Source organism: Drosophila arizonae, chromosome 2 (genome assembly GCF_054131065.1).
Source record: "Drosophila arizonae isolate 15081-1271.41 chromosome 2, UAZ_ARI_1.0, whole genome shotgun sequence".
Lineage (NCBI taxonomy): Eukaryota > Metazoa > Arthropoda > Insecta > Diptera > Drosophilidae > Drosophila > Drosophila arizonae.
In genome coordinates, this window is record NC_142922.1 from 16027373 (window position 1) to 16044972 (window position 17600).

The following is a 17600-nucleotide window of genomic DNA, read 5'->3' on the forward strand; positions in this document are numbered from 1 at the left end:
CGATAATTTTGTTTGTCGCAATCACCCTATTGTTACCATAATATCTTGGCTGCTGAATTAATGTCAGTTTTAATAAAAGGAAAATGAGAGCACATCTTATAATAAGGAGCTTGTACACAGCACAATGGGGACTTTTGGCTCGCGTACCACGCCGTGCCAATCCCGGCATGGCGTATCAGCTGCAAGATTTGCAACAGCAGGCGTCCGAGGCGAGTGAGGATTATGCTGACAATGAAGCGGATTTTACGTCCTCACATAAGACACATCGTCAATACGAGGCACAGCAGCAGCAACATCGAGATCGTGTGCGCCAGTTTATGATTAAACACAAATATTTCCGTGATGCCAAGCTGCCAAATTTCCTGCTGTACGCAGAAAAGGAGCAAATGCGTCTACTTCACGAGCGCGATGCAGAGGAATGGAGCGTTGAGCGGCTGGCTGAGAGTTTTCCGGCCACTCCGGACATTGTACAGAAAGTGTTGCGCTCCAAATGGCGGCCACAGAGTGTGGAACGCATACGCTCCCATGATGCCAGCGTCATGAATAATTGGTCAAGATTACGCTCTGGCAAATGCACCGAGCTGCCGGCTGAGCTGCTGCAGCATCTGCAAAAATTTGCAGAACGCCAGCGACAAGATCTCCAACAGCTTTCTCCAGAGCAGTGGCCAACGCGGCCGGAGCTACCATTACCCGAAAAAACAGAATTTCGCGCCTTGCTCGGCAGCAAACCCAACAAGCAGCTCACAACGGGGACACCTACCCAGCAAATAGAGACTAGGATAATGCCTCCTTCTGAAGCTGAAGACGAAACTTTTCTGCTGGACAAAGTACAAAACAAGCGCAATATGCGCTTGCAGGAGCTAAGACAGTCACGGCTAGTGCCTCAGGAGGAGCAAAAGAAAATTCTGTTGGAGCAACCGCTGCCTAATCCCAGCGGAACGGGCGTGCTACCCAGTTTTGTGCAGAAATTTGAGCGCACTGAAATTGTGGTCAGTGTTGAAGATCAGCGTAAATACGAGATGAGCAAAGTGAAGGATCGCATAGTTATACCACGCAAATTATATCGAGAAGGAGCCACATATCGCATAGAGGATGCCTATTACGATGATGATGGGGAGTTTCTATATCGAGTGCCTGGTATGACGGGCGGCAATCGATGATCAAATGCTATATAAAACAGCCCTTTATTAAAAGGACCATTGAGTTATGTAACATATGCCATTTGTGTCCTTAGAAAGATTGACTTTATGATAAATAATGTAACAATGAGTTATAATAAGTAAAACGATTTACTACAAAAATATAAACATATAAACTTTGATAGTTGTAGATTCAGTGATTGAAGGCAGCAGCGATAAGATCGCTTCCCGCCAGTAGTGTATCGGAGGCAACAGTTATTTGGGCGCCAGTTAGTTTGCTCACAAAATCACAGGCTGCAATCTCCGCATAATTCGCGCCTCCCACTACAAACACAAACAAGCTGCGCAGGCGTAGGGGAAAGACATCTGCATTTTCCGTTGATGCCGTTTTTAAGTGTGCCGCATAGGCTTTGGGAGTGCTAGCTTGTGCGCCCACGTGCACCTGCAGGCCTTCGATCATGGCCAGCTTTGTGGCCAGCTGCTCACTGCTGGTAGCATTGAGGAGCATGGAACAGAGCTGTGCTGCGAGCGGTATGTACATGCCATTGAACACAAAGCTGGGACAGGACTTGATAGCTGGATGACCACTGGCACTGCCAGCCGCTGCAGGCTGTTCCGCGTCCGCACACGACGTCAACAGTTTCAGGCGGTTGGCATTGGCTTGAAATTCGGTTTGTTGAAACTTGGGCAGTGGCAAGTTGGACAACAGTTTGGCCGATGTCTTGCGTTCCGGCAGAAGTACCGGTAACAGGCCTGCCTGTGCCAGCTGCTGGAACACGCACAGCTCTCGATGGCCAAACATATTGCAATAATTCCGGGCAAAGCCTTGCAGTTCCTCGGGCGCAACGCCTGCGCATAAATGCAACAGGCAGAGCAAGCGCAATGTATTGTAACGCTGTCCGTCCGTTGTCAGCAATTCATCGATCTCGGTGAGCAAGCGTTTGCGTGATACATTATTGAGGATGTCCTCTTCAAGTGTTTGAAGCCGGCGGAAATTGCCCAGCATTTGTATGACAATCTCAGAGGCGTTCAGATGACGCAATACTTTGGCCTTCAGCTCTGTTAGCTTGGGCAGTTTACGTGCCACATAGTCGTGCATTTCCTCCAACTGCATGTCGTTGAGCTTCTGCAGCTCTAGCCCCAATGCCTTTACTTGGGCGCGCACCAAGCTGCTGGCTTGCGCAAAATGTTTGTATCGATTGTCGCCGTAGATCTCATCACAGGCGGAGTTCAGACGGATGCAACTGGGCTTGCCTTGATTGGTGGAATATTCTGTTTTGCTCTGGAGCAAGTGCAATTTTTGACTACGTATTTTGTTGTTGGCATTGTCTACGACAATCTCGCCGGCGCGCAGCTGGAACACCTCCAAAAGCAGGCCAGCATAAATGGCAGGCGTTAGCAATGTTGATACGTAGTCCTTATCTCTGTCCATTATTAGCCAGGCGCCAAAGTCGGGTGGGTTAAGAGGCTGAGGAACTGTGCCCAGCGCCTGCAGCAAATGCATCAGTTGCGTCGAGTGATTGCCAAAGGTGAGCGTCACAGCAGGTTGGCCGCAAATCATTTGCAACAGACGCAAGCTTTGCGCCATTGCAGGCAACGCAGAACTGTTGCCTTGCAGATAGAGGCACTCATAGAGCTGTGCGGGTGGGAATGGGAATTATAATTTGGCTGTTAATTAATGGATTAACTCACATTCGGTAGCTCTAGGCTAAGCACACCTTGGTCCAGATATATAAAATCCCAATTGTAATGATGCAGCTGCACCAGGCCACACAATCCCGCCTGTTCGAGCAGCGCATGGAAATAGGCATAGCAGCTGGGCACGCAAATGATGTGAAATGCACGCAATTCCAAGTCCGGCGACTCACTAGATGTCTGCATTGCCAGTGGCTGCAGTTGCCGGAGTAGCGTTTGATAGGTGCCCAGTAGACTACGAATCATATAAATGTGCACCTGGTCGTCGGCGCGGGGCAGACGTTGTTTAGCATCGTGCTTGTAAATGCGCTGGATTCCCTTCAACCTGTAGGAAGTGAGGTGTTACCGACAACTGCTAATTGCTTCATGTGGACATACTCACTTCAGCCAGGAAGCGGTGCATACGTGCTCCAGCGGCTTGATCAGTTCTGGCTCCAAGATGAGTTCTTTCTTGCCCGGTATGGAACATAGTATAGCCTGCAACTGCAGCGACCACACAATAATTTATATTTTCGGATTTTTACTAATAAATGAATTGCTGCGCACAAACCTTTTCCTGCGCTACCAGTTGAAATCCTTGCAGTTTCTTCTCCAATGTAACATCCATTTGAGAGAATATGTCTGCGATAGCTTTTATACTTTCGGCTTATCGATAGTTGCATCGGACCAATAACAATTTTCGATAAAGCGTTAATTTGTTTAAACAATTTTCAGAAAATATAATTGAAGCCTGTTATTGAATACGTTTAATATAAGTTCAGGCATAGTTGCCTTAAATCTATTTTATTATATTCTATTTTGAATTAGTCAGTTTCAATTACATGATTATTTATACATATATATATATATATATATATATATATATATATATATATATATATATATATATATATATATATATATATATATATATATATATATATATATATATATATATATATATATATATATATATATATATATATATATATATATATATATATATGTATATATACCTATATGATAAACATTCCTACTGAATATCCAATTAAAAAACAATTACCTATGTGTGTATGTGGTTTGATTGCTATGATTAATTCGTTGCAAGCATTTCCATGAATTTAGGCACTTGCATTAGACTATGCAAAAGTTGATTTGTTGTTACTGATGCACCTCAATTGCATTATCTACTTGATAATATACATATATATATAAGCTTCTAAAAATATCAAATACATATTAATTAAAAATACATGGAAGACATATGGTAGTACCTTTTATTCTGTGGTACTTGAATTGCTTTATTTTAGAAAATCATGAAATGACTTTTTCGATGAGCTTTTAAGCTTTGGAATTTTTTTTATTTTTTTTTTCAAATATTAGTGATATTAGCTTGTAACAGAACTGCATAAAGAGCTTTAGAGTCAAGAATAAATAATAGCGTTAGGTCAGGTACTTGAAATCTTTGTAGTTTATCTTATCAATACCCAACTATAAAGTGCTTTCAAGTTGTTTGTAATGAATATACAATATATAATTGTGAAAATATAATAAGTGAAAATATGAAAAAATGTTTCAGTCAGCAATAAGGGCCTATTCATATTAACCATTTCTATAACCATTTTTTATAGAATTTAAATATATGATTGAAAAATGTTTTAGCTCAAAATACTCACATATAAGGCTTCAACTTGGGTAACTATTTATAAGCGTCCACTTTTATTTTTATTTATTTTTTAATTAGATGTATGTATACTCAGTATACTATAAAAAAGAAATATGCAATTGAAAATATCAGAACAAAATGCGGCTCATTCAGTATTAGCAAGATAGTGTGGGCATGTAAAGCTTTTGGCTGAATCGTTTAAATAGCCTTGATTGCTATGCGGAAGCTCAGTTTCAGTTGATTCGTTATTTCGTTCGCTTGGAATTCTAATTATAGTATAGTTACATTGCAAATATAATGTCATCGACAAACGAGAATATTGACGCGAATGCCGATGAGTTGGTAGCACCCGGCTGGCTAAATGCGCAGTTCTTGGAGAATGCGCTGAGTAAGTACGAAAATGCTCCTGAGCTGAAGGTAGTTAGTGTAAATCTATCTCCGGCGAGTGCAAAGGGTGATCACTATGCAAGCGTTATGTTTCGGGGTAATGTGGCGTATACCACACAAAGCGGAAACCATTCCAAGTCCCTGATCATTAAGACAATGCCGGAGGCTGAGGGACACAAGAAGGAAATGCTTAAGGACTCCCATCTCTTTAAGACCGAGATTGGCATGTATACCAAGGTACTGCCCAGATTCGAGCAGATTCTGAAGGCGTCTGGGGATGAGAGTCGACTTGGTGCGATCTGTATCTATCACAGCATAGAGCCACGTGAAGTGATTATTTTTGAGGATTTGGTGCCGCAGGGCTATGCTGTTATACGAGATCGGGAAACAACGGTCGAGGAGATAAAGGTCGCACTTACGAAGCTCGCTAAATTGCATGCAGTTAGCTTTAAGACTCTAAGGGAGGTGAGTCAGCCAGGACTGATGAAAAGCAAATGATAATCATCTATTTTATCCCAGACTCCTGATTTTCTGAATGAGTTCCAATATGGCATTTGCGAAATACCAAACATATTGAATGATCCGTTTATCACATCGGGTCTGACCAATTTCTTGGAATTGCTCGATTCGAGGCCAGAGTTTGCTAAGTACAGGTCGTATTTTAGGAATATAGCGAACACCTATCTGGATCTTTTCGTTGATATTGTGGAGGAGTATCGCAAAAATAAACAACCCAATGGATACTATGTACTATGCCACGGCGATTTTCATCTGCGTAACATGATGTTTAAACACAATACATCGGATCAAAGCATTGAGGACTGCATGTTGATTGATTACCAAATATGCAACATCTGTCCCATAACCATCGACTTGATCTATGCTACCTACATGCTGTTGTCGCCAGAGAATCGTCAGCACAACTTAGAGGAGTTGATCGAGTTTTATTTCTCAACTTTTGTTCAAACACTGAAACAAATTGGATACAAAGGAGAACTACCGAATTTCGCGGAGTTTCAGAGGCAAATGACGCGCCACAATTTCTACGGTATGTTTTGGCCGCAAAGTAAAAATTAAAATAGTATCAATATATAATTAAATTGTTTTTATCATAACAGATTTGTTTCTCATATTCGCATTTTTACCCATGTTGCATGGTATTAGAGCAAACGTGGATATTACTGAGGTCCTGCAACAAAGTGATGTCCGCAAAAAGCTATTTTTTCAGGATAACTATGTTGAAGATGTCAAGTTTTTACTGGCCAAATTTGAAAAATTTGGCTATTTTGACTGATTTCTATGACATGTATAAATATCATATCATCCAGCCTAATGTGTAAATGTCATAAATAATGATTATAAAATAATTTCCTGTTCCTTTCATTTTAAACTTATTTCAGTAAAAACCAGGAAGTAGTACTATGGTAGATCCGTCTACTAATTCTATTGATAGCCAACTAAAGATGAATACTTATCTTCCAAGCAAAAAGTTTTATAAAAAAAATTTAATAAGTTAAATTTATTTGCAAATAAAATAAATCTGAAATGTCAAGGTGTTCTACGTTTGCTATTTGGTTATAGCTTAGACTTAGCTTCTTATCATATCTTTATATGCGAAAGACTTATCTAGAATATCAAGATTAAATACGTTTGTAGCAAACAGAGACTATTAGTTAACGAACTGATCTTGCTTCTTACGTAAATCGTTTTAATGAATGGAATAATCTATGACTAAATTAAATTGAACTCACTTGCCAGCCAGCCACATATATATTTACAGATAAGAAGGTAACACAATTAAAAGATAATTTTCAAACTACGTTTGCAATATGAAAGTTAGTTAACAGTGGATTGATTGCTGTCTATATGCACCCACATGTACTTAAATATGCTTTAGGTCTCTTCAAAGTAGCCTAGGTGCAACATGCGCGGAAGCATCTCTTCCAGATCGTCCAGGTATTCCTTTTGAAAGTAGAGCTGACTTAGCTTCTGCTCATCATCTACTATGTGCTCGGCGCCATTGCGAAAATGTTTAATTAAAGGCAGAAATGCAATAATCAGGAGGAAATCTTGAAAAAGAATTGGTTGTTACTATAAGCTCTATAATAAAGACAGAATTATACTCATTTACTCTTACCATGATCTCTTCTTTCAAACATCTGGCGCCGAAACTCAATCAGGCTGGGCAGCTGGTAGTGGTACCCAATCTGCTTGAGGGTATTCAAAAAGGTTTGAAAATAGTTGTAAATCAATTCATCCGATTTCTCTCTACGTATCTCCGCATTGAACAGCGCGTACATAGCGTATATTATGTCACTGGTCATGGATCCCACGTGGGCCATCTGGAAATCAAGTAGCAAACACTCGACGCCTCTGAACATTATATTACGCAGATGAAAGTCTCCATGGCAGAGCACATAGTAGCCGTTTTCTTGGCGATTGTCGCGGTATTCACGTAGAATATTCACCCAGTTCTGGATTAGGTTTCCCTTCTTGTGGATTGGCTCAAAGTATTTTCGATAGGGTCTCAAGCTCTCTACATTGTCAAGCATATTCAAAAAGTGTCCCAAGGCCTGTGTGATATAGGGTTGCTTCAAAATGTTCGGCAGAGTGCTAATGTCATACTGCAGATGATCGAAAAGCTTGGTTTGTTCCTTAAGCAACTTGAAGCTAACTGCGTGCCACTTGGCCAGCTTTGTTAGAGCTGCTTGTAGCTCCTCTGCATTGGCAAATCTTCGAACGATGGCGTAGCCGAGTGGTAACAGATCCTCAAACACCATAACTTGTTGCGGCTTCAAGCTATGATAGATACAGGAAGCACCAAATGAAGTATTATCTCCCATCTCTCGCAATATTTCCTCGAACTTGGGCAGAACCTTGGTGTACATTTCAATCTCCGTCTTAAAGATGTGCGATTCGTCTAATAGCTCTTTCGCTAGACCTTCCTGTTCGGGCATTGTCTTGATAATCAGGGATATCTTTGAGGCATCATTATTCTTTGATGTTTCATATTCAACGACGGCTCGAAACATCACACTCATACAATGATCTCCCTTGGCACTGGCTGGAAAGAACTTTACATCGACGAGTCTCAGTTCAGGTATCTTGAAATACTGAGCCAAGATCTTTCCGAAGAAATGGCTGTTCAGCCATTGGGGCACATCCACCTCATCTGAGTCGTAGCTCTCACACTCGTTCGGCATTGAATTTATCTTCTAATAGCGCTTTTGGGTGCGAAGTAAAACTGCAGCTAAATATTTCTACTACGAAACCTTTTCAGGGCATTTAAATTAAATAGACAATGCCAATGCAGCGTTGCAAATCTACAAACTGTACCCTTTTCAGTCATTTAATTAATAAATGTTTATCATGCTGTAAACCCAAATTATATAAATATCTTTTAAAATTACATCGTTAAAGTAATAATATAATGAAACTGATAATAGTCGAATATGTACCTACAGATAACTGGTATCACAAATATATAGCTAAGATCAAATTGCTAAACCGAAGTTATTCCACATTTCTAACAACGTTTATTTATAAAAAAGCTTAACATAGTTTTGCTTTATATGTGTATATTATAATGCTCAACACGTTTAAATATGCATAGCTCAGATAAAAAAAAAAAAAATAAATAAATAAACAATAGAAAAACAACAAATAATAACAATTCTAATCATGTACATATATGCATATGTATATAAAATGATGAGGCTCTCTGGGAGCAAAAACACAATTTGATTTGTCTAAAACAAAAGATTTTTATTCCAATGAGAAAATAATTATATGGGTTTAAAAACCAACAATAACAGAATTAAGAATTAAATGTTCACGCTTCTATTCTTTACACAGTTAAATTACTTTAATTTAAATGCAATTTAACTTAACACTAATTTACAATACTTAATTTCAAATTTTGCTTTTTATGTATTTCTTTTGTTTAACTTTCTCTCTTCACAATGCTCTTAGTCGACAGCCGATCTCATTCGATAGTTAATTAATTGTTTCACTTTATCGATATGCGGTTCAATTCATCAAACATCTGATCAGTGAGTGGAGTTAGTTATGCAGGTGTGCAAAACGCACACATACATATGATCAGTGGACTGAGATATGCATGTACGCAAAGCTTACATATGTATGTGTATTCATGTCATGCATTCACATGTCAAGAGACTCAAAGTAGCCCAAATGCAGCATACGAGGGAGTAGAATCTTCAGATTATCTATGTATTCCTTTTGGTGGTATATCTGAATAGTCGATTGTTCGTCCTCTACAATTTCTCCTGCATCTCCACCTTGGCGCATATGCATAATTATAGGTTGAAAGGCAGTCAGCATGAGAAAGTCTAGGAAATTATATATAAATATAATAATATACTACATTATAACGGATTTTTACAGATTTCTGCAGAGCTTACCCAAAGAACGGTTCTTAAACATTTGCCGACGGAATTCTATTAAATTGGGCAACTTATCCCTATAACCAATTTTTTGTAAGGTTTTCAAAAAGGTTTGGAAGTAGTAGTAGATAAGCTCGTCCTTTTTATTTCGTTGTACCTCGCCGTCAAAAAGCATGTAAATGGCGTACGTTATATCATATATCATAGATCCCACATGGGACATCTGGAAATCCAATAGCATACAATCGAGTCCCTTGAACATCAAGTTACGAAGGTGGAAGTCTCCATGGCAAACAACATAGTACGTATCAGCTTGGCGATTTTCACGATATTCTCTCACCGCATCTACATAACGTTGGTTTAGCTTCCCGCGCATCGGCTCGAAGTATTTTTGAAAGGGTTTCAAACTCTCTTCAACGCCCAGCATGTTTATAAAGTTATCCAGGGATTTGGTCATGAATTCCTGTTCCATCATGTTTGGTATTGTAGTCAAGTCATATTTCAAATGATCAAATTGTTCTGGGTTCTCCTTGAGCAGTTTGAAGCTGACGGCGTGCCACTTGGCCAGCTTTGACAGTGCTACCTGCAGTTCCTCAACGTTGGCATCTCTTCGTAACACAGAGTATCCCTTAGGCAACAGATCTTCAAAAACCATAATTTGACGGGGCTTTAATCTATGGTAGATGCAAGGTGTACAAAATGTGATCTCATCTCCAGCCTCGCGCAAAATCTTCTCAAACTTAGGTAGAATCTCAGTGTACATTGCGATCTCCGTCTTAAAAACATGCGATTCGCTTAGCATATCTTTCTTTAAACCATCTGCTTCGGGCATTGTCTTGATGATAAAAGAAATTGTGGAAGAGCCTGAACTCCCCGTCGTTTCATATTCAACAACAGCTCGGAACATCACACTGGCATAATGATCTCCCTTCGCACTGGCCGGCGTGAACTTGGCATCAATTACTTTGAGATCCGGGAGTTTGAGATGTTCATCCAGGACTTCTTTCATGAACTGAGGACCTAGCCATTCGGGAGCATCCAACTCATCCGAATTGTAGGACCCATTGTTAGCCGCCATCTCAGATGCTTTTCTGAAATCTAACTACTAACGAGTTGATTGCATTATCATTTTTATACAACTTGACTTGAAAGCTTTGCGAGCTTTCCCACTGACTTGGTTCTTTAATAATCGCTGCGTAGGCATGATACAGTACTTTTTAGTCTATACCCTGAACTTCTTCAAAATGGGATAGGGTATTACGGTTTTATGAAGATGTACGTAACGATTTATAATATATATTCCTGATTACGCTGATGTTATTATCCTCCATCTGTCCGTCCGTCTTAAAATAATTTTAGAGTGTACCTGTTTTGCCTAATCTAAGATTAATTTATGTAATTAAATGACAGCTTGAAACTAGTTGGAGAGTACTACGTTGGGATGATTACGTTATCTTCATTCGAGATTGTACATTGTACATTGTAATTTTAGCAAATATATTAGCAGTACCATAGATAATTTTGATACCCATAAAAAAACTATCAAATGGTTAAGTCTATCTGAAGAGCCATTGTGCAAATTTTGTTTTTTATTCTTATTTCACAATAAACATAAATTTGCCTTCAGGTGCTTTTGGGCAGTTTGAAAAGCTTTCGACAGCACGAGACTTATGTAGCTGAGCGAACAGTATTCAGTTTAGTCTTAAACAACGTTTCATCAGTAAATGTTGATAGCAAAACTATGGAAAGCGTAAATGCTGACGAGTTGGTGGCACCCGCCTGGCTCAATGCGCAGTTTTTTTAGGAAGTACTTAAAAAACATGAATGCATACCAGAACTAAAAGTCTTGGATGTTCAAATCTCGCCAGCCAGTGCTAAGGGCGATCACTATGCGAGCATTATGTTTCGGGGAAATGTCTCGTATACCAACACAGGTGGAAAGCAATCAAAGTCGCTGATCATCAAGACGATGCCCGATCAGGAGGGACATAAAAAGGAAATACTGAGTGGTTCTCATCTCTTTGAAACAGAGATTGGCATGTACACAAAAGTCTTGCCCAGATTCGAGCAGATTCTACGGGAGGCGGGTGATAATACTAGACTATGTGCGCCCTGTCTGTATTGCTCGTTGGAGCCGCGTCAAGTCATGATCTTTGAAGATCTAGTGCCGCTGGGTTATACGGTCATCAGAAAACGTGATGCAACCACTGAGGAGTTGAAGTTTGCTTTTACGAAGCTGGCCAAGCTGCATGCAGTTAGCTTCCATGTTCTGCAGGAGGTAAGTACTGGATGGAAATAACTAACATACGTACATACATATATTTAATGTCAATTTTAATTTCATTTTCATACTTAAGCAACCCGATTACCTGCAAGAATTCAAAAACGGCTTCTTCGAAATACCAAATATACGACAAGACCCCTTTTGCACTACAGGCCTGAAAAAGTTCCTTGATTTCCTGGAAGAATTCCCAGAGTTGAGAAAGTATAAGCCGTACTTCGAAAAGATGGAAAATGATTACATTGATCGAGTGGAAATTGTAATGCAGGAGTATCGCAGGAATCGCAAGCCAAATGGATATTATGTTCTATGTCATGGCGATTTTCATTTGAAGAACATGATGTTCAAGCAGGGAGAAGATGGATCTTTGGAAGATGTTATGTTGTTGGACTACCAAGTAAGCAACATTTGCCCCATAGCCATGGACCTGATATACGCCGTATATATGCTGATGGGCATTGAAGATCGCCACAATAACTATAAAGAACTTATAAACTATTATTTTGCCGAGTTTCTCGCAACATTGCAAAATATTGGATATAAAGGCGAATTGCCCAATTCGGTGGAGTTCTGGCAGCTAATCTCCCAACACAATTGCTATGGTAAGTCCCGAATAGAAGATGCCTATTTAGATATATTATTTACCTTGGAAAATTTCAGATATATATTTGATAACTACATTTTTGCCAATGATGAATGCCTTTAAGCTCTATGACTTTGATCCCGCAGACGTCTTTCAAAAGGAAGACGTACAAAAAGGAATGTACCGCTTAGATTCGTACGTTCAGGATGTTAAGTATTTGTTGGCCAGATTTGAGGCAGAAGGTTTCTTCGAAAACCAGCGTATTTAAGATTGTATTGATTGTCCAATTGTATTCAAAATTATATGATATTAAATATTGTGAGTAAATAGAAAAGTGCAAGTTGTTTGATTATATTCAAATCTATATTGATATCATTATTAGTATTGGTATTGGTATTAAGATTAGAGTCTGAACGAGTGTCGTCAACGGTATCATTATCACACTTGGTATTGGTATCAGTATCAGTATGAGTATTGCTATCTGAATGACTCATAGTATCAGTATTTCAATCAGTATGAATAATAGTAAAAGTATCAGTATGAGTATTAGTAGTATTAGTATAAGCATTTCGTATCAATAATACTATCAATAGCGGTAATAGTAGCAGCGTCATTATCATTATAGCATTATCGTAATGATCATTGCCAATGTCCGTAACATTAACAGTACCATTAAATGAGCATTAACATCATCATAATAATTATTATAGCTTGATAATTGTTCTAAAAAGTAAATATGTACTATAATTAAATATTAAAAAATCAGAATATTTCAATTGAATTTGATTAACGTTTTTACCAAACACACAACAGGAGCACTTCACTGCACTACGACTGACCTGCATCAGGCCAGGCACGCGACTGATCGACTCTGATGCAGGCTCGGCTTTTCATGGACGAGAGAATTGCACTCAACGTAGACCCGACTTGGCTCTCATGACTTATTTTTCACATTAGCGATGTAAAAAAGTTTTTTTTTATGCACTAAGGCGACGATCTTAAGATAATATTATCAAAGGTCTTTTGGTATTTATAATTATATATGGAATACAGACTTTTATAAAATGTTTTTGTTTGGACTCATTCATATGTTACTCTTTGAGAGGAAGAGAATAAATCGGGGAAAGATGAATAGAGATTAGTGAAAGGAGAGGCACGAACAGCTAGATATTGATAGACTGAAATCAATTTGTATTTAAAATATTTTTTATATTTTCTCTCCGCAAAAGGCATTTAAATATTACCTAAATAAATGTTCAATTTGTTGTTATGCGAGATCTGATAATATTATTTACATCGCCAAAGCTTTTGAAAGCTTTCCTATGAAAATTCACTTATATAGTTAAATTTTATGTGGAAGCGCTTTAGTATTTATTGTTCAATTGGATTGCCAGCACAGCCAAACTAAAATAGAAATATTATTAGCGCCTGGAATAATGACATCAAAAACTAAAGAGAACTTTAATGCCGATGAATTGGTGGCACCTTTGTGGTTGAACACCCAATTTCTCGAGCAAGTGTTGATTGAGCATGGAAAGACTCCAGACCTCAGAGTTGTCGATGTTAAGATATCCCCGGCAAGTGCCAAGGGCGATCACTATGCGAGCATTATGTTTCGGGCAAATGTCTCGTATACCACAAAGGCGGGAGATCACTCCAAGTCGCTTATCATCAAGACAATGCCCGACCACGAGGGGCACAAGAAAGATATGGTCGGTAGCTCGAACATCTTTGTCACCGAGATCGGCATGTATACCAAGGCATTGCCCAAGTTCGAGGAAATGCTTCGGGAAGTCGGCGATAATACAAAGCTGTTTGTTCCCTGCATCTATCACAGCTTGGAGCCGCGCCAGGTTATGATCTTTGAAGATTTGGTGCCGCAGGGCTATACGGTCGTTCGAAGTCGTGATCCAACCGTCCCTGAGCTGAGGATCGCATTTCAGAAGCTAGCCAAATGGCACGCATGCAGCTTCAAAGTGCTGAACGAGGTAAATGATTTAGGTAATTATTTACTGCATAATATATGTGTTTGACTCAAACACTTTCAGCAACCGGATTTTCTGCAAGAATTCAAGTACGGTCTGTTTAGCATGCATTCCGTTTTGAAAGATGCTTATTTTAACTCTGGCATGGGCACATTCATTGGATTGCTTGAGGAAGTTCCCGAACTCAGAAAGTATGTTCCCTATTTCAGTAAGATAAAAGCTGATTATGTGCAGCAAATGCGAGCGATAATGCAGGAGTATTACGAAAGCCGGAAGCCCAATGGGTTCTACGTGCTCGGCCATTGCGACTTTCATGCTCGCAATATGATGTTCAAGCACAACAAAGATGGCGGCGTGGAGGATGTTATGCTACTGGACTTCCAAATTAGTAACATCTGCCCCGTAACCACTGACATTATATATTCTGTCTATATGCTGATGGGCCCCGAAGAGCGACACAATAACTACAAAGAACTGCTCGACTATTATTTCTCCGAGTTTCTCGTAACACTGCAGAAAATTGGCTATAAAGGCGAATTTCCCAGTTTGATGGAGTTTTGGAAACTAATCTCCCAGCACAAGATCTATGGTAAGTATTTATTGCAAATATTATATATTTAAGAGCTTTAAACAGCTTTCAGTGTAAAACTTCTTTTTTTTTAGATTTCTTTCTGATATCAACTTTCTTGCCTATGATGGGTTGTCTTCAGCTAAAGGACTTCGATCCCGCTGAACTGATGCAAAGCGAAGACGCCCGCAAGCCCTTGTACCGCTTAGAAAGCTACATCAAAGATATTGAGTTTCTATTGGCCAGATATGAGGAGCAGGGTTACTTTGAGTAAAGGCTATGATATCAGATTATCAATAAAGCGTGAATTATGCATTTAAAATTATAGAGGACTTAATAAAGCAATGAAATTATTTTCTTTTCAAATGTTAATTTTGTGATTTATATATAACACTATTGGAAATATGTCTATATATAATATATATATTTTTTAGTATTCAGGTAGTTTTGATATTACATACTGTGTGTGTGATCTGTAAATACATCTTGATGTTATTAAATACTATTTTGTACACAATGTAGACTACTGGAAGCTCTGTTCACAATTGTTCATGTATTGAAGGGAGTTAAGTATCCAAAAAGCCGTTTAACTCAAACTCCTTGACTGTGCGTTGTAAAAATGCGCGATACTTGGGATTCTCAACGTTCTCTCGTCGGAAATTATCTCCGATCTCGGTGCGTGAATTCAAATCCTCCAGATTTTCAAATCCACCATCTTCCCTGAATATCAGAGGTGTAAGACAAGTGGCAGCAATGACACCTATAGATAGATAAAGTACACATATACCTCTTGCTTCTTCGTAAATATTAATTTGAAACTCACCGATCAGGCTATTATTGATTAGCTCAATATGTATCTCTTTAAGTGTTGGAATGTGTCCGTCGTACTTGAGTTTCTCCAGTGTTTCCCGTAGTACGCGTTGATATTCGTGTATTATATACTTGAAGTGCACCTTACGCACATTCTCGTTGAGAGAACCATAGAGAAAATAGTTCAGATCGACAGCTGGTGAGCCCACATAGGCCAGTTGGAAATCGACCTGCAAGAGAATTCATACATCAAAAGAATGATTAAGCGAAACTGGTAGGCCATGAGCGACTAGGAAACACTCTAAGCACATACAAGTTCAAATATATTTTAATAAGAAAAAGAAGCCTAGCTAGAAAATATGAAATATAGAAAAACCAATTTTAATGAGAATCTAAAATTTTTTAAATAAATACGAAATTGTTATCACAGATAAATGGGATATAGGTAACCGAAATCAGCTAATACGTTTCCCAAGTCAATGACGCGTATGTACTCTACTTTAGACACTTTGAATACGCAGAGGGAATGATAATAATTCAACGAACTTACAGCAACAACATTATCGGGCTCCTTGGTTTCATTGTTGATATGAAACATAAGATTGTTGATCCATATATCCGCCATGTTGAACACTTTGAACCCCTTGTCTTGCTCATCGTACATGCGGACGGCGCTCTGGAGCACATTTTCGGCCAGCTTAAACATCTTCTCGGTGATCTCTTCATAGCCCTTCCAGTGGGCGACTTCCTCAGCCACGCAGCGTATGTTCACCGGAAAGAAGCTAAGGAAATCGCGACGATCCGGATTACGGGAAATGGGCGCCTCGTCGAAGAACTGCAATACCTCGGGATTCTGCTTGGCTATGACAGCGCTGCAGGCGTGCAACTTGGCCAGTTTCTCCACGCTGGGCAGGACGTAGTCCAGGTTGAGCAGTCGCCCCCGTTCGAAGTTCTCAAATCCACTCAGCTGCATATCCTCCAAGATGAGGAAGGGCTCCGGAGTCTCGGTCGTGTAGTAGCAGGCGGGTGCTATTTGCGTCTTGTCACCAATCGATTCGAGCAGCGCTTGGACGCGGGGCAGCACTTCCTTATAGGTTAGTATTTCGCGCTTGAAGAGCTTGCTGCGCAGTGCAATAGCTCCCGTCTGGCCCTTCGGGTGGTCCTTGACGAAGACGGAGAATTTGCTCTTCACATTGCCACGCTGCAGATTGAAGCAGGCGCGATGCATTTCGCTGGCAAATCCCGCCACCACATCGCCCACCTGGGCGCTCTTCACCAGCAAATCGGTGATGGTGAGCGATTCCTCTTTAAAGTGCTCCTTCAGCACATCTTGCAGAAACTCCGCGGTGAGCCACTCCGGTGCCTGGTAGTTCTTCTTGCCGGTTCCCATTTTATTTCAATGTAAGTTTGCTTACTTTTTCAAGTCACCTGACTGTTGTGGTCACAAAAAATAAAATACTTAATAAGCACCGAGCAGCTGAGCGCTAGCGGCTGTTGCGTTAAGCTGACAAGTGCGGAGTGGGCGCGAGAGCGAGAGCAAGCGTAAAGCTCCTCCGTTGGCGACAGCTCACGTGCCCGCGACGCTAGTCGAAAAGCTCTCTCTGTTGTTAGCTTTCGTTGGCATGGGTCTGGCTTATCAGCTGACGGACAGTTGTAGGCGAATGAGAGCGTGGCGCATGTTGTGATAATGTGAGTGAGAGAACATCAGTGATAGCTCACTTAAAAATACCCTAACCCATTCATGCCTTACTGAAATCTTTCAGGGCTGCTCTGCAAACAGCAAATAAAGATTATTGGCATTAAATAGGCATACCTAACATACATACGTGACAATATAATATAGTATAAATGACCATTTATGGTTGCAGAGCTCTTTAAGGGGTAAGTTCTGCTTGACTGTAGGCAGGTCATGTATCGCTTGCAGATAGTAATAATCACTATGTAAAATATATGGCGAGCTATCAGACTACCGCCAACAGAAAGTAGATAACAAGCATTATTTATAGCTTTATCAGCTAGCGAATGTTTTTATATAACAAATTATATAAAAAATGTTAAATCTTGATAAATAAAATCTATCGTTCATGGGTAAAGCCCTTTA

At 39.7% G+C, this 17600-nt stretch overlaps 8 protein-coding genes and 1 long non-coding RNA gene across 9 annotated transcripts; 5 read left to right on the forward strand and 4 right to left on the reverse strand.

The window, feature by feature from the left end:
• The first annotated feature begins 49 nt into the window (after nucleotides 1-49).
• On the forward strand, nucleotides 50-1321 carry LOC108620981 (uncharacterized). The gene has a single exon (XM_018018038.2). It carries the CDS (start codon nucleotides 84-86, stop codon nucleotides 1158-1160), a length of 1077 nt encoding a protein of 358 aa, XP_017873527.1. The 5' UTR covers nucleotides 50-83; the 3' UTR covers nucleotides 1161-1321.
• Vps33B (vacuolar protein sorting 33B) lies at nucleotides 1271-3605 on the reverse strand. The gene is made up of 4 exons (XM_018018030.2): nucleotides 3385-3605; nucleotides 3217-3317; nucleotides 2832-3159; nucleotides 1271-2775 (listed from the first exon to the last, which is right to left on the reverse strand). Exons 1-4 carry the CDS (start codon nucleotides 3439-3441, stop codon nucleotides 1333-1335), a joined length of 1929 nt encoding a protein of 642 aa, XP_017873519.1. The 5' UTR covers nucleotides 3442-3605; the 3' UTR covers nucleotides 1271-1332.
• Nucleotides 3606-4696: 1091 nt separating this feature from the next.
• Nucleotides 4697-6233, forward strand: LOC108620976 (uncharacterized). Its single transcript, XM_018018033.2, has 3 exons — nucleotides 4697-5331; nucleotides 5386-5914; nucleotides 5985-6233. The coding sequence occupies exons 1-3, from the start codon at nucleotides 4777-4779 to the stop codon at nucleotides 6158-6160; spliced, it is 1260 nt and encodes a 419-aa protein (XP_017873522.1). The 5' UTR covers nucleotides 4697-4776; the 3' UTR covers nucleotides 6161-6233.
• A 369-nt stretch (nucleotides 6234-6602) lies between these two features.
• Nucleotides 6603-8069, reverse strand: LOC149270435 (uncharacterized). Its single transcript, XM_089467882.1, has 2 exons — nucleotides 7004-8069; nucleotides 6603-6935 (listed from the first exon to the last, which is right to left on the reverse strand). The coding sequence occupies exons 1-2, from the start codon at nucleotides 8067-8069 to the stop codon at nucleotides 6760-6762; spliced, it is 1242 nt and encodes a 413-aa protein (XP_089324008.1). The 3' UTR covers nucleotides 6603-6759.
• Nucleotides 8070-8704: 635 nt separating this feature from the next.
• LOC108620979 (uncharacterized) lies at nucleotides 8705-10502 on the reverse strand. Its single transcript, XM_018018036.2, has 2 exons — nucleotides 9291-10502; nucleotides 8705-9218 (listed from the first exon to the last, which is right to left on the reverse strand). Exons 1-2 carry the CDS (start codon nucleotides 10348-10350, stop codon nucleotides 9031-9033), a joined length of 1248 nt encoding a protein of 415 aa, XP_017873525.1. The 5' UTR covers nucleotides 10351-10502; the 3' UTR covers nucleotides 8705-9030.
• Nucleotides 10503-10968: 466 nt separating this feature from the next.
• Nucleotides 10969-12470, forward strand: LOC108620983 (uncharacterized). The gene is made up of 3 exons (XM_089467909.1): nucleotides 10969-11550; nucleotides 11630-12155; nucleotides 12214-12470. Exons 1-3 carry the CDS (start codon nucleotides 11173-11175, stop codon nucleotides 12402-12404), a joined length of 1095 nt encoding a protein of 364 aa, XP_089324035.1. The 5' UTR covers nucleotides 10969-11172; the 3' UTR covers nucleotides 12405-12470.
• Nucleotides 12471-13494: 1024 nt separating this feature from the next.
• On the forward strand, nucleotides 13495-15061 carry LOC108620977 (uncharacterized). Its single transcript, XM_018018034.2, has 3 exons — nucleotides 13495-14124; nucleotides 14185-14710; nucleotides 14785-15061. The coding sequence occupies exons 1-3, from the start codon at nucleotides 13573-13575 to the stop codon at nucleotides 14961-14963; spliced, it is 1257 nt and encodes a 418-aa protein (XP_017873523.1). The 5' UTR covers nucleotides 13495-13572; the 3' UTR covers nucleotides 14964-15061.
• Nucleotides 15062-15092: 31 nt separating this feature from the next.
• On the reverse strand, nucleotides 15093-17039 carry LOC108620978 (uncharacterized). Its single transcript, XM_018018035.2, has 3 exons — nucleotides 16050-17039; nucleotides 15513-15729; nucleotides 15093-15449 (listed from the first exon to the last, which is right to left on the reverse strand). The coding sequence occupies exons 1-3, from the start codon at nucleotides 16887-16889 to the stop codon at nucleotides 15256-15258; spliced, it is 1251 nt and encodes a 416-aa protein (XP_017873524.1). The 5' UTR covers nucleotides 16890-17039; the 3' UTR covers nucleotides 15093-15255.
• Nucleotides 15729-16955, forward strand: LOC149270436 (uncharacterized). The gene is made up of 2 exons (XR_016269903.1): nucleotides 15729-15944; nucleotides 16004-16955. It is a non-coding gene; the product is annotated as an uncharacterized LOC149270436 (long non-coding RNA).
• Nucleotides 17040-17600: the final 561 nt, after the last annotated feature.

Bases quoted from the DNA above. Each gene is read 5' to 3' on its own strand.
- LOC108620977 (XM_018018034.2), top strand. From the start codon at position 13,573: ATGACATCAAAAACTAAAGAGAACTTTAATGCCGATGAATTGGTGGCA. The intron at 14,125-14,184 runs GTAAATGATTTA...AAACACTTTCAG, and splicing joins GCTTCAAAGTGCTGAACGAG to CAACCGGATTTTCTGCAAGA. The intron at 14,711-14,784 runs GTAAGTATTTAT...CTTTTTTTTTAG, and splicing joins CTCCCAGCACAAGATCTATG to ATTTCTTTCTGATATCAACT.
- LOC108620981 (XM_018018038.2), top strand. From the start codon at position 84: ATGAGAGCACATCTTATAATAAGGAGCTTGTACACAGCACAATGGGGA.
- LOC108620979 (XM_018018036.2), bottom strand. From the start codon at position 10,350: ATGGCGGCTAACAATGGGTCCTACAATTCGGATGAGTTGGATGCTCCC. The intron at 9,219-9,290 runs GTAAGCTCTGCA...ATAATTTCCTAG, and splicing joins GTTTAAGAACCGTTCTTTGG to ACTTTCTCATGCTGACTGCC.
- LOC149270435 (XM_089467882.1), bottom strand. From the start codon at position 8,069: ATGCCGAACGAGTGTGAGAGCTACGACTCAGATGAGGTGGATGTGCCC. The intron at 6,936-7,003 runs GTAAGAGTAAAT...TTCTTTTTCAAG, and splicing joins GTTTGAAAGAAGAGATCATG to ATTTCCTCCTGATTATTGCA.
- Vps33B (XM_018018030.2), bottom strand. From the start codon at position 3,441: ATGGATGTTACATTGGAGAAGAAACTGCAAGGATTTCAACTGGTAGCG. The intron at 3,160-3,216 runs GTGAGTATGTCC...CACTTCCTACAG, and splicing joins TGCACCGCTTCCTGGCTGAA to GTTGAAGGGAATCCAGCGCA. The intron at 2,776-2,831 runs GTGAGTTAATCC...CCACCCGCACAG, and splicing joins TTAGCCTAGAGCTACCGAAT to CTCTATGAGTGCCTCTATCT.
- LOC108620983 (XM_089467909.1), top strand. From the start codon at position 11,173: ATGTTTCGGGGAAATGTCTCGTATACCAACACAGGTGGAAAGCAATCA. The intron at 11,551-11,629 runs GTAAGTACTGGA...TTCATACTTAAG, and splicing joins GCTTCCATGTTCTGCAGGAG to CAACCCGATTACCTGCAAGA. The intron at 12,156-12,213 runs GTAAGTCCCGAA...GGAAAATTTCAG, and splicing joins CTCCCAACACAATTGCTATG to ATATATATTTGATAACTACA.
- LOC108620976 (XM_018018033.2), top strand. From the start codon at position 4,777: ATGTCATCGACAAACGAGAATATTGACGCGAATGCCGATGAGTTGGTA. The intron at 5,332-5,385 runs GTGAGTCAGCCA...ATTTTATCCCAG, and splicing joins GCTTTAAGACTCTAAGGGAG to ACTCCTGATTTTCTGAATGA. The intron at 5,915-5,984 runs GTATGTTTTGGC...TTATCATAACAG, and splicing joins GACGCGCCACAATTTCTACG to ATTTGTTTCTCATATTCGCA.
- LOC108620978 (XM_018018035.2), bottom strand. From the start codon at position 16,889: ATGGGAACCGGCAAGAAGAACTACCAGGCACCGGAGTGGCTCACCGCG. The intron at 15,730-16,049 runs GTAAGTTCGTTG...ATTCTCTTGCAG, and splicing joins AGCCCGATAATGTTGTTGCT to GTCGATTTCCAACTGGCCTA. The intron at 15,450-15,512 runs GTGAGTTTCAAA...ATCTATCTATAG, and splicing joins AATCAATAATAGCCTGATCG to GTGTCATTGCTGCCACTTGT.